At 43.4% G+C, this 13,644-nt stretch overlaps 6 protein-coding genes across 6 annotated transcripts; 2 read left to right on the forward strand and 4 right to left on the reverse strand.

Annotated features, from left to right (window-relative positions):
• Positions 1-1,364: 1,364 nt before the first annotated feature.
• Positions 1,365-2,921, reverse strand: SS1G_09059 (predicted protein; the record flags this gene model as incomplete). Its single annotated transcript, XM_001590244.1, has 1 exon — positions 1,365-2,921. The coding sequence occupies one exon, from the start codon at positions 2,919-2,921 to the stop codon at positions 1,365-1,367; it is 1,557 nt and encodes a 518-aa protein (XP_001590294.1).
• A 977-nt stretch (positions 2,922-3,898) lies between these two features.
• On the reverse strand, positions 3,899-6,749 carry SS1G_09060 (hypothetical protein; the record flags this gene model as incomplete). Its single annotated transcript, XM_001590245.1, has 2 exons — positions 3,899-5,985; positions 6,038-6,749. The coding sequence occupies 2 exons, from the start codon at positions 6,747-6,749 to the stop codon at positions 3,899-3,901; spliced, it is 2,799 nt and encodes a 932-aa protein (XP_001590295.1).
• Positions 6,750-8,107: 1,358 nt separating this feature from the next.
• Positions 8,108-8,620, reverse strand: SS1G_09061 (predicted protein; the record flags this gene model as incomplete). The annotated part of the gene is made up of 2 exons (XM_001590246.1): positions 8,108-8,250; positions 8,587-8,620. 2 exons carry the CDS (start codon positions 8,618-8,620, stop codon positions 8,108-8,110), a joined length of 177 nt encoding a protein of 58 aa, XP_001590296.1.
• Positions 8,621-9,036: 416 nt separating this feature from the next.
• On the reverse strand, positions 9,037-9,786 carry SS1G_09062 (hypothetical protein; the record flags this gene model as incomplete). Its single annotated transcript, XM_001590247.1, has 2 exons — positions 9,037-9,687; positions 9,739-9,786. The coding sequence occupies 2 exons, from the start codon at positions 9,784-9,786 to the stop codon at positions 9,037-9,039; spliced, it is 699 nt and encodes a 232-aa protein (XP_001590297.1).
• A 551-nt stretch (positions 9,787-10,337) lies between these two features.
• On the forward strand, positions 10,338-12,301 carry SS1G_09063 (hypothetical protein; the record flags this gene model as incomplete). The annotated part of the gene is made up of 2 exons (XM_001590248.1): positions 10,338-10,938; positions 10,989-12,301. 2 exons carry the CDS (start codon positions 10,338-10,340, stop codon positions 12,299-12,301), a joined length of 1,914 nt encoding a protein of 637 aa, XP_001590298.1.
• A 767-nt stretch (positions 12,302-13,068) lies between these two features.
• Positions 13,069-13,494, forward strand: SS1G_09064 (hypothetical protein; the record flags this gene model as incomplete). The annotated part of the gene is made up of 2 exons (XM_001590249.1): positions 13,069-13,377; positions 13,483-13,494. 2 exons carry the CDS (start codon positions 13,069-13,071, stop codon positions 13,492-13,494), a joined length of 321 nt encoding a protein of 106 aa, XP_001590299.1.
• Between the last annotated feature and the right edge of the window lie 150 nt (positions 13,495-13,644).

The following is a 13,644-nucleotide window of genomic DNA, read 5'->3' on the forward strand; positions in this document are numbered from 1 at the left end:
CACAATCGAACTTTTACCGTGTTATGCCATCTTCGAAGGAATGGAAAGAGCGTTTGGTGAATAGATAGTATTGATACTCTGCGGATTGTCGTCCTTTATATGAGACGGAAGAAGGGTGTAACGTTGTTGTAGCAAAAACGGGTATACATACACAGTTACCTATCTACTCACATGGTTTCCGTGTAAACAGGCTGATCTGTTGGATCTTCTTTGAATGGAAATAATCATTCGATGAAAGTTGCAATGGAACTCTTTTCTGCCTGTTAGACAAATTAGCTGCCAAAGTAGGTTTAGATTCAATGATGGCCCTTGCTACTTGTGTAGCTTCCTAGCTTATTCCCCCGCAATGGATCACATTTCCCCGCATTCATTTCAATCAATTGGTTTCTTCTGTTTATTGATTGACCGAGAAAAACAGAGAGGTTTTCTTTGATTCTTCGGTTGGTGATACAGGAAGAAGAAAAAACAAACAAACAAAAGCTTGGAAATGTGGTGAAATGGAATTAAAATCATCCGACCAAATATCAAATATGATGAAATTGTCACGATACACATTTATCTACTTTTATTGGAGGCTTGAAGGTCCGATTGACGATGCTGTGAAATGAAGAAATGCAAGCCTCTCAATGCAGTGCGATAGGATGGAATCTTCCGTGCACAAGCCACCAAGCTCAAACAAATTCACGTGATGATCTAGATCTCTATGTTTGTCCTCGATATAATTTCATCATCAGTAAAACTTATAATATGTATAAACAAGATATGTACAAACTTACTCGTCGATCTATTAGATTCTCACATCACATTTTATCCCGTCCACAATCTGCGTTTGCTCGCCCGTTCTTACAAGGTTACAACCTCATCGATAACCCCTTTCATTCCTTATCAAGAGCAAATTTATGACGAAGATCGTGAATTTCCATTTCTACCTCGAACTTCCTGGTTTGCTCAGCTCAAACAATCGCTGGCACTCTATGGCCCGGTCACGGTGGCCGTGTTCTTCCACTGTAGTTTGCACCAACTAGTGTTTCGGGCAAAATCAAAGTGGAAAATTATAATCGAGGAATGCCACAAAATACGTGATTAAATTCTTGCTAATAAAGGAAAAGATTGCGAATACATAAAATCCAACGAAAATCTTTTTATATACTTCAGATTTTGCGTATTAAAACAGGAAACAGTAAAAACCAGCGCAACAAACCAAACAGAACTCCAGTACCAAAATCATCCTTCACTATCTTATCCCATCCCAAAGCCGAGCAAGCTTTGAGATGTGTAAGGAAGGAAAACAATAACAACCAAAAAACGTAACCAAAGATAAACAAAACAAATGAGGGGCTATAGCTGCTCACAAATTCACTTGCCTAGTTTGCATTTGAGCCACCATCCGGCTTACGCTCTGATTTTCTCGAACTTTCTGTCTTGGACTTCCTAGGATCAGCCGAAGATCGCAATGCCGTTCTCGAGCTTTTCTTAGGTGGCGATCTCTGATCACTACCGGATGAATCCGGTGCTCTAGTACTAAGAGAATCCGTTGTATCGGCTCTCTTTCTTGACGATCCTGTAGTAGCAGTTTCTTTTCCTTTACTTCCCGCTTCCGGGTTTTTTCCACCGCTGGATCGTGATGGCTCATCAGATCTGCGCGACCTGCTGTCTGTATCGTCTCTCTCCTGGCGCTCGCTCTGTCGTGGCTTTGGTAATGTTCTGTAAGGAAGCTCGGGACTGGAACTTGGTAGTGGTTCCCGTCTTGCTCGAGATCTTCGTCTCTCCTTTTCATGCCTACCGGATACTGAGTCGGAGGTTCCGCTTCGACGACTATCTCTTTCAGATGGAGGATTGCTTCTTTCTCCAGTAGCACGGCGTGAGGAACTTGAATGTTGTGCAGATGGTCTGTCGGAGGCTTCAGTTTGCTTCCTGCTGTCTTTTGAGGACTTCGAAGCTGTATCTGCTCTCTTATCTCCGCTCCTGTCTCTATCGCTTCTATCAGTTTTTCTATTCCTGCTCCTATCCCTATCAGTTTTTTCACTTCTTCTGCTATCGCTTTCCGTCTCATCTCTAGCCTCAGTCGCAGTTCTCGATCTTCCCCCAGCTCTCTCATCTCCCGTCCCACTATCACTGCTTGTAGTCATTGCGTAATCCGAGCCTGTAGGATTACTTTTTATGAGACGAAAAGCGGTTTTCAAAACCGCAGCATCGCAATCCAAACCCGCATCCTTATATTCATCCCAAGTCCGTTTATCCGGATCCCACAATCCCACCAACTTGGCATTTCTTATATCTCGTGACCTTGGTCTTTCCATAACCCACACTCTCATAAGTGTGGATACACATGTAAGAGCATATAAAAAGGGTATTTCCTTGTACTCCCCTAACCATTGGCGACAATATCCTTCTACTTGCGTCTCCAGCGCAGCCATCCTACCTTTTGTCATATCTTCCTTGTCTTCCGGATGTCGTTTGGATTCAATCATCATTAAACCAGTTTCGAGATAATGGACATTTGTGTAAGCCAAGAAATCGTCCACTTGCTTTTCAGGACCATGTCTCGGAACGATTCCTTTCTGTGATTTAGTTACATATCGCTTTTCAGGAAATTGTGCAGCGATAAATTGCTCAACAAATCCTACTGTCGCAGATTCCTTGGATCGATTTCCTTTAACATCATAAGTTGCAGCAGCTTCTAGGTAATCCAGCGCAAGGCGATGACCAACCAGCCCATGATTTTCCCATTTTTCTCTATTCACGACTTTTTTCCACTCTTTTAAAGCCTTTTCGTGCGCGGTGACCTTCTCTTTATCTTTGAGACCGGGTCTGATGTCTCCGTACCACTCCAATAACTTTCTTCGGTCTTCCTTTTGTTTTTCCCTCACATCGTCATCCACGGGAGGAACTGGAATTGGAGATGGCGCCCTCTTCGACATATCTTTTAGTGGATAAAAGTTAGGCTATCCAACAATCAGGGTAAGTAAACATGGAAAGATAATAACTAGGACCAAGGGAACTAGATTTCAGTCTCTGCACTTACAAATTTACTCAAGAAGTATTAAGTGGAGTTGTCTAGAACTCTTGATCTAGGAGAATGAAATGGTTATTTATTGCTCAGTCGTATATAAAATCTGTGTTGTGTATGAATTAATGAAAATATTCGCCCGGGAAGTCCTATTTATGTTAAACTTCCACTGTTCCAAATGGATAATATCCAACAAACAATACATGGCCGATATGTCAAGACCCAATAGTACTTCCAACACGTTGATGTGCGAGTACATCTCGAGAATTAAAGGCCCCGACCAAGGCCGCTAATGTCCATTTCGCAGGCCAAAAACCAACACTGGGCTATATTTTGGCCAAATCGATGTAGTACGTGCATTCAGTTAGAGAATTTAAAGACATAAAATAGGTCTTCTAATTCTATTATGACTAAAACGGGCCAAAATTATCCGTGATAAAATTGAAAAGTACATGTACATAGCCTATGCTATAATTATCATTCGGGTCGGCCACCAACAGATCGTCCCAAGTGTGACCCTACTGCTAAAGCGATGCTTGAATTGCGTTTTGTTATGTTGGATGGTGTAGCAATTTAAATATTTGGATAGTCCCCAAGCAGAGCAGAATGAGTTCAACGAGGGAATATATATTTGAAGGGCAAGAAAATGGGCGCTTGAGATGAGTATAGCCATATACGTACTTTTCCATTATACTATCATTGGACCTTGTTGCTCAGCAAAATTACAACCTTACACAAATTTCTTCTATGACGACTTATAAAACAAATAAAAATGTCCCTTCCATGCAAAAATCCCCTGGCTGTGTGAAACTATCTCATCCACGATCACAATCATATATAGAAACCACATCCCTATAGCCCACTAAGGAACAAACATTACAATCCTCATTATCCCGCGAAACTCGTATTAAATCTCATAACCGGTCCCAACCACGTATCATAATCCTCAATCTTTCCCTCCTGCCCACCCCACCTCAATACACTAGCGAAAAATCGATAATCACCATCACCCACATTATAACTCACCCCATCATCACCAGTAACTTGTGCATTCGTCCAATATTGTATATAATTACCCGGTTGAATAGCACCACTTGCAATAGTTGCCGAACGATTCGTATAGGTTCCAAAAGATGGGTGTCCAAAAATTGAAGATTTAGGAGTAGATTTTGAAGAATAGTAGGAGAATAACTGGGGCGTCTTAAAGGCATTTGTATGAGCAGTAATGTTGGTATTGGCGGGCAAGAGATCGAATCGAAATGCAAGTGTATATTGTTGCGGTATATTGGCAGCTATTCCATATTGCCTAGTGGGGTTGATTTGTAGGAATCCGTTATCTTTTTCGGGTAATCCTGCGGCGTCAAAACCGGCAACTTGGATAACGGAGATGTATGATGTGTTATACATGGAATAAGGAGGACCAATATAGGGGACAGTGTACGTCTCACCCGCGGAAGAGGTGATTTTGATAAAGCCACCGAAGACGGGACGATTCGATGCAACGACGCCGGTAGGTGGAGTGATGGAGAAATCGACGGTCTTAGATTCACCGCTTGCGAGGGTGACAGTAGGAGTTGGGAATACACCTGTTCCATAGAGGGCAATTTGGTTAGAGTCTTGACCAGACAATTGACCATCTGTGTAACCGGCACCAACATGAGATAAAGTATAAGTTTTGCTGGATCCTGAAGTATTCTCAATCGTGATATTTGCAGCTCCAAAAACAGTATGAGTACTATCATCACCAAGAACGATTTGTCCAGGTGAAATCACGCTTTGCGCAAAGATAGCATCATGTGCATTTATAAGACCGGCACCCTGTTGTGCTGTCGCGGAAAGAATTGTGCTATCCCAGACCCAATTGACCGGCGTCGCTGTGACTTGTAGTAAATTCAATATTTGGGATATGCTAGCGCTGGGAAACTGAGATTTGAGAAGAGCAAAGCATCCTGCAACATAGGGAGTAGCCATGGATGTTCCTGATAAAATCGCGTAGTTGGAAGTCGGTCCCAGAGGATAGGTTGAAAGAATGTGTCCACCAGGCGCAGAGATTTGTGGTTTCAAATCATAAGTGAAATAGTTTGGCCCGAAATTAGAGTAGTAATCAACCAAACCTCCTGAGTGCTGAGGAGGGCTCGTGTACTTATCTCCCGTGAAGATCAAAGTATAGCTCGGGAAACCTCCAGCAAGACCATAATTATTGACAAGAGTCGCTCCATCGTCAGTGTTGAGATTTATGTACTGTATTGCGCCAAAGAAGGAAGGACTGAAGACGTTGTATTCGAGTAAATATGGATTTCCAATGTCTGAATTGAAACCCATAACATAGAGAGGTAGTACTGTACTTGAACTCCAAGCCGAGGCAATCTCATTTGGATTGCAGTAACTAATTGTTTTGAATGCCTCAAAGGCGAAAATTGTGGAATTGAGAAGACCACTTTCATTCACAGTGTTGAGGGCATTGGTCCATGTTCCGCTATCACAACCATCGGAAAGGAGGTAAACATGAACAGGACCAGTCACGTTAAGAGGCCAGACAGATGCGTAACCTAGACTGGCATTGGTGGAGTCAACGGCCGGATACACAAGAGGGAAGAATTTGTTCGCAATAGCTCCCACAGCAATAGCGCTAGGATCTACGGCAGGATAATCTGCCGCAAATAGCTCTGTGGAATATTGACTTGCAGAACCATCGTTGCCAACTGCTACAATCACAGCAATGCCGGCTTGCGTAATACTTTGTACAACAGAAGCCAATGGATCTGGGGTCGAAGGCCACTCCGTTCCAATCGCAAGGGACATACTAATAATATCGACGCCATCACCTTGTGCTTTCAGCATGCCGGCCATAATTGTGTCGCTGCCGCCTGCATTTGCGCAATCAAAGGTACGGTACATATAAAGACTAGCCTCCGGAGCGACGCCGCTGATTGGGAAGTAACCATCTCCAGAAATTGGATCCATTCCGAGAATACCTACAAGTAATTAGTTAGCCATGAGGAAGGGCAAGAGAAGGGCTGTTCTCACCCGATACGTGGGTTCCGTGTCCTCCAGTGATACATGTGGATAAAGGGTCAGGGCTATTCCCTAAAACTCCGTTATCATTCACAAAAGAGTATCCACCCGCAATCTTGAAACCGGGTCCAAAACCGCCACCTAGTGCTGGATGGCGATAATCGACCCCGGTATCTACAATCCCGATCTTGATTCCTTTACCTTTGATACCTTTCGCATGTAACTTATCAATACCACCCATTTCGAGAGCGGACGCCAAATTTCCTGTCGTGGTTCCTTTTGTCTGTCTTTTTCCTAGAGAAGAAATATCTACACTGGTGTTCTCGGAGTTCGTCAGATTGGAAAATGTACCAGGTCGAGGAACCTCATAAACTGGCCAGACACCTGTTACTCCAGGGATTTCTAGGAGCTGTAGTTGCAGTTCTTCATCGGTGCCACTTTGTGTGACAGATATTGAGAGCCCGGTGAAAGCTGTCGAATCAAATTCGTGGCGAATATTGTAGCTAATTGACGCCGCCCGCTTGTGGAAGATGTTGCGGCGATCTCGTCCGGAAAGAGAGGTACTGATTTCTTTTCCAAATTCAACGACGAATGCCCTGTTGACGGTATTGACATTTGTATACAATATAGTGTCATTGGTGCTTCTGCCTACCAAGTCACTATCTGGTAAAGTAACTCCATATACAGCAACGGCAAATGACAGCAAAGGATATTTGATAAGCATTCTTCGTGTTTTTGAGGAGGATCTAACTCTGGGTGAGCACTCTCTTGGCATATAAGACAAGTACTCACAGAGGGACTTTATACTTCACTTGTCCCTGACCGCTCTCGACAATCGCAGCTCACAATATCGAGAAAGATACTACAACGGCCGAATTTCGCCTGGATTTGAGATTCTGAGTCTGATACTTGGATTCCAAACAAATGCTCGTAGTCTTCTCGCTGTAGGTAACGTCGTATAGCCATGAAGAGGGGTTGAGAAGGACCGTTTGTGGACAGAAGAGGCTCTACACTAGCGCAATAGCACGAGATAATTGGACAGAGCACATTTTCAAAGTCAAAGTGAAGCCTAGCTAAAAGTTCAATATCTAGGATCTTTACTACTATTTCTTTATGGATGCATATCGATGAAGTGATTCTGCATGCAATACTACGCATACGCGCCAGAAGTACAGAACTTGCTAGGATTTAGGCTGCAATGACTTGAGTATCAATCGTCTTATAGAAATTACAATGAGATAATCGTTTTAGTAAAAAGCTTTGATTGCACATGGATGCATCCTTTCTGGAGGCTGATGGGTTGTCGAGGGCCCAGCCGATGGCAATGCATGTCGGTAGTTGCTTGATTCGAAATGACATGAAAAGAGATTCTCAAGACCCAGCAAGTCTAGATAACAATTGCGAATCTCGACCAAATGCAAGGGTTTGACCAAATGTGTGGTATATATGTTGCTCTGAATAATCTCAATTGAGGCATGGGTCTCGATCGGAAATGGAACTCATTTGATCAATCGGCTCCTGTCCACTGAGACTTGAGCAACTTGAGCATGCACTGTATGCATCTGGTAATCGAAATAGAAGGTGTTATGTACACTGCTGTCCAACTGTTGTTTCACGACAGTAGAGTGCATTTGATAAGGGAAGTAATGAAACTCTACCAAACAGAAATATGACAAATCGATCTATGTAACTCCGGGCTGGCTACATGGAAATACTTACCAAATTTTAATTTAGAAGAGTGACGTAGGCCAGATAAAAGCCGTCGAACTGTCAGGAATTAAACATCTGTCCAACATGTGATGGTAGCTAGTAAAGGTGGTTTGTTCAGACTGGCAAAGAGGGGAAAGCAAAAAGGCTTATCATATTCAACCCTGGTAGATAGCGCATAACCGACGATAAGTAATATCGAGCCTGAACAATGAATGATATTAGACTTAGATTGCGTAATCATTCGAAATAACTTCGAACTTGATGTGAAATTAGTCAGTCGAATATACTTCGCTCACATCTTTGATGGTGGGATGAATTTCGAGAGAAAGTCCCGCAGCCATACGTGTTGAAAGCACTTCTCTAGGTGACATATCACCGCTGTAACGTTTCTGCATTGTCCGCATATACATAATATTGAGAGGCGTGTCTATGCCTGCTGCAACACTTGCATTGATCGTTGGTTCCCGTTAGATACGCCGGGATACAGGGTTGCATAGTTCTAACCTCTTCTCGTCCTGCAGCAGCGTATTTCCACACTTAGCTTTTCGAGACCTTGTCAACAATGGAGATAATCAAATAGGGTATAATGTTAGTTACCGATTGAAATATTAGGACATTCACCATTTGTTGATCCGGCTCTCGTCGTATCGCATGGAAAAATTATTCCAAGCAGGTTCCTGGTTGGCTTGTCGATGAGATAGGCTCAACATCTAATATGATTTCGAGATAGATTCAGGGGCACATTTCGAGGTCTGGAATTTATCTACAATTCGGCTTCCTAATTGCGTTATCAGTGCATGTCGGCCCTAATTCTGAGCAGGCTGACTGGGCCTTCGACTTCATATACGTACCTGCAGGTGGCCCCGTATCAGTACAAAGGCCCATTTTGGTGGTTGTTCGATCACAAATAGCAATAGGGCAGATAGAATCGCTTGCAAGCAACGTCCGGGAAGCCCTATGAAAGCATTGGTCGTAAGTACGTCCGGGCAGCTGTTACACTAACGTCTAGTAGTCGTATCTCGTCCTATGATAGAAAGATGGTACAAGATTTCATTTAAAAATCATGACCTGGATGCTGGACTACCTGAGGTTTGGACTGTGATTAGGCAGGAATTTTCTTCTTTCCAGATTAAAATCCTAGAATGTTAAACAGATGGCCAGATCATTTTTGGTCCATATCTCTTTAAGGTATTACATCTGTGGGAATCATGGAAATTCATTCGGAGGGACGATAGGTTTGACGGGATAATATATATCGAGGCTATAATTATGACATTATGACTGACACGTATCTTCAGCAATCAGCGAGTTTTCTTGCCATTGATGGATGGCTGCAAAGATGCATTCTTCACTTCCCACTTCTCCCACCCAGCCTGGCATAAATCTTCCTCCACGACTAAATCTCTCATCCTGAATAATCTCGTCACCGATAAATCCAAAATCCAAGAAAGTAATCCCGACTTCCTGACAGCAGTGGTCAATAAAAACCACGATATAGCACTTCCAGTTCCAGCAATACAGCCGACGATTACCTGTTTCGGTGTGTGATAGTTTAGATAGGTTCTGCTCCAAGCCACCAATCCAGCGTTGATCAAAACTAGTCCAGATAGTCCAATTCGAGCCGTGATACTTAGTGGTGTATGTGACGGTGTTGGCTTTTTTGGAACATGTCGAAAAAGCAAAAACAATGTCAAGCTTATGGAGAAGAAAGCCACGAATTGAGAGTGGGAGGATGGCATTCCATAACCCTTTCCATGCATTTGCTTGGGGCGTTCCTCCTTCAATATACGTTTCAGAATGAAGTTCAAGGCTTCACAGGCCATTTGCCCACCAAACATCATGAGAATCTCAATTTCGCGTGTCGACCAAATGAGGGTGGCATATACGACGCAGAGTCCTTGGGGTACGAGAGCGAGCCATGCGCAAAAGTAGGAGACCGGATCATTAGGATCCTAAGACAGTTAGCATAGTTCGTTCGTATGGGAATGAGAGACGGCACATACATAATGAACATGTGTCAAGGAGAGTGAGGCTAATGGGGTGTCTGCCATCTTATTGATCTGGCTCGCTGAGATTTGAAACAATTCCCACCCACTCCTTTGTGACAATCTTCTCTATCTCACGCGCAAAGTTCGTTACCGGAGGAATTTGATGAATCGAATTTGGTACGGCATTATCTATGCTGGTCCATCAATGTTCTGCTGGCGGTATTGAGTTACCTACGGAGCTAGTATTATACTTCGTGCAAGCTCTGGACCTTGGCTTGGCCACCCGAGCCTTATTTGGGTAGCCCCACCGTATCGGAAAATTTGTTAAAGCGGCATAACATTTTTATTTAAACCAGCTCTCTAAAATGGTTTGCTGATTTAATTGAAACCATTCACTCCTTTACTTATTCATCGTAATCGAATTATCACACATCATCGCCACCGTGAAAATTCCCTCCTTCCAGTCACTAATTTCAAGTGTGTGAAGCTTGAATGTCTGGGCCATTTCGCTCATATTTATGACCTCGGTGGTCTAATTTCCTCCCCTCCACGAAGCAGAAGCTCGTCCTTTTATCAATCTTCTTCTATCGGTTGTTGTGCTATCGTTTATAAAGATGGAGGACCAGCGAACAGAGGAGTTTGATTGCGTTGCCGCCATCTTTCCCGAAATTGAGTTCAATCCCACTGATCCGTTTCACGCATCCATTGAATTACCCGTTAACCCTCGTAAACCGGTCACAATCGCATTTCCCACTGCATCCGATGCCGTGCTGGACATCCCTACCCCGCCACTGTCTACGAGTTCAGGCAACGAGGAAGGAAACGCTAGCAAGAACCCTCAAGTTAATAATACCGAGTCGCACGAAGTCACCTATCTACCGTCGCTACAACTACATATTACTTTGCCAGAAGGCTATCCAGAAACCCGCCCCCCGAAGTTTGAACTCTCCACAACACCGGCATGGCTTCCCCAAGCCCGCCTTGACGAACTTGAGGCCGACGGAGTCCGCATGTGGGAAGAAATGGGTCGTGACTTGGTAGTCTTTGCATACATTGATTCTCTACAACAAGGAGCTGAGAATGCTTTTGGTTATGGAGAAGAGGGCAAAATATTAGAAATGCGACAAGATGATAAGATCGCCTTGCTCGATTTTGATATAAAATCTATACAATCAGCATTTAATAAGGGAACTTATGATTGTGGTGTCTGTCTTGGTATTGTACTCCTTGGTCCTTATAATTTTCATTTGCTGACTTGTATTCAGATCCGAAAAAAGGTTCCGCCTGCCATAAAATGATCGATTGCGGACACGTCTTTTGCGTTGAATGTTTGCAAGATTTCTACAACAATGCGATCAAAGAGGGTGACCTAATATTAGTTCGTTGTCTGGCCCCGAACTGCGCAAAGGAGCGAGCCGAAAGATGCACCAAAAAGACTCGAAAGCCGAAAACTCAACTGAGTCCCAGCGAACTCCTTCAAATACCTCTTGAACATGATGTTGTCACACGTTTTGTCAAATTGAAGCATAAAGCTCAGTTGGAATCCGATAAAAATACCGTGTACTGTCCAAGGGCTTGGTGTGATGGGGCCGCCAGGTCAAAGAAATATCGTAAGCCAGAAGGTCTCGAGGATGATGGTAGTTCTGACGATGAACCCGATACGGAGATAAAAGAGAAGGGTAAAGGGTATGCTTCAGGGGCGGACCTTCTCGCAATCTGTGAGGACTGTTCTTATGCATTCTGCAGTCGATGTGGACAGGGCTGGCATGGGGAGTTCAAATTATGCGCTCCAAAGAGAAAGAATGAAGAGCTTTCTGAAGAGGAAAAAGCTTCGTTGGAATACATGCAACTTCATACTACACCTTGCCCTACATGTGCAGCTCCAGTACAGAAAACGCACGGATGCAACCATATGATCTGTTTCAAATGCAACTCTCATTTCTGTTATCTATGTTCGGCTTGGCTGGAACCTCAAAATCCTTACAAGCATTTCAATCAAGAAACTGCTGGCTGTTTCCAACGACTTTGGGAGCTTGAAGCTGGTGATGGAGACGACGTTGGACGCGGTTACAATGGTGGAGTGCAGGAGGCCAATATTATGGTTTTTGAAGAAGAGGAATTCGAGGCACCTGACTTTGAGGAAGAAGAGCCGGAGGCTCTGCAGCTTGAAGAAGAGATAGAGCAAGGCGAGAGAGAGGAAGTAGAACGACAAGCCCCTTTAGTTTTACGGTTGAATCAGCCCCGTCCAGTGGCACAGCCTGCACCCGCAGTTCCCGATGCTCCACAAGCCCAACATGGACAGCCTAATAGAAGGCATCGACAGAACCACGGTCGTGGTAATGGTGCTCCACGTGCTCGTGCTGGTCGTTTGAATGGACAAGAAGGTCAACGACAGCCAGCTGGACGAGGCCGAGGCCGAGGTGGCATGGATGTTGTTGAGGAGAATCCTGGTCAAAATGCAGCAAATCAGCTTTGGGTCCAGAGATTCGTACGAATGGCATTAATGGATGAAGAAGATCAATTAGAATGGGAAGAGGATGAAGAGAATCATGTTGCTTGGGAAATACCAGTTCGGTAATATTTATGATGAATGATAATGCGATGAGATCTAGGACGTGAATTATGACGGCGCTGGAGTTAGGAACTGCATACAGACTATATACAGATTGTATAGTCAGTGGCTAGCGTTACATGGTCTTTTAGGGACGGGAGTACATGAAGGGGATACATAGACCTCGTTGACTGGGTTTGGATTATCTAATATCAGAAATATTCTTATTTAGTAATCGCCAATATGGCTTTACTAATATCTAATTAAGTAAGAAAATATGAATCGTCCAGGGTGCACCAATAGTCTTGACTTGATTTATTGAGGGTGCTGAATTTATGTGCTTTTCTTACTGCTTTCTACTAGATTTGAGTTTAAAGTCAAGCGACAAGCTTCAAAGCTTTGCAGAGAATGGCAGAGCGTGGAATTGATAAAAATGTTCCAAGTTGGTATTTGAACAAGATACATTTTATTTTTCAAAATGTGAATTCAGGGAGCATCAGGGATTTGTGTAGACGTGCAGATAAGCTTTTAGTACAATGCCTCGCTTTGTCTTAGAAGTGAATCACAGTATGTTGGTTGATAGTCGAAGGGTTATTAAGCGGTACCTGAATGACTTCAATGCGCTCAATCGATGACGTCACGAGTTGGGATCAATATCTTTGAACAATACGTAAAGTCGTATATCATCATTCTTCTATAATATTTATAAGATTAGCAATCTCATTTTACACTGCCTATCTTATACATCCCAAAATACTGTACAAATCCACAAAATAACACCCCAATACAAAAAAATGTCAACAGGCCACTCAACAACCACACCCGCCACCCACCACGAACCACACCCAAACCCCATCGCTTTGACCTCCACCCCCTCAAACCCAAACCAAGTAAACTACACACCTGATCCCTCCACCTCCATTCCTCTTTCTCCTACACGTCAAAAAGTTATTAATAGTATTACATCGCTGTATAGCGGTAGTTGTGTAGAAGGAGGAACGGGAGAAATGGATATGCGTGTTTATGCTGAGAAGGCGATTTATGATGATCCGTGGAGTTATGTTATTGTGATGATAGGTTTAAGATTGCGGGGTAGTGGTATGGTGAGTTGATTCTTTTGTGGGGGGAGAGGGGTGTAGAAAGGGGAAGGGATGGTGGAGAGAAAGGATTAAGGAGAGGAGAAAAAGACTAATATGTGGAATTGATAGGAATTCCTATGATAATGGCCTCGACCAAAACTCTCGCTACCGAAATCGTTAAATGCTCAGATGACGAAATAGTATTTAAGTTACGACAAGAATACAAGCCGAAACTTTCACCTAAAGCTAAGAGTGTTGATAGTATGTATTTTCTCCCTGAAGTTCCCGTAT

The sequence above is a fragment of the Sclerotinia sclerotiorum genome, genomic scaffold, assembly GCF_000146945.2.
Source record: "Sclerotinia sclerotiorum 1980 UF-70 scaffold_12 genomic scaffold, whole genome shotgun sequence".
In the NCBI taxonomy this organism is placed as follows: Eukaryota; Fungi; Ascomycota; class Leotiomycetes; order Helotiales; family Sclerotiniaceae; genus Sclerotinia; species Sclerotinia sclerotiorum.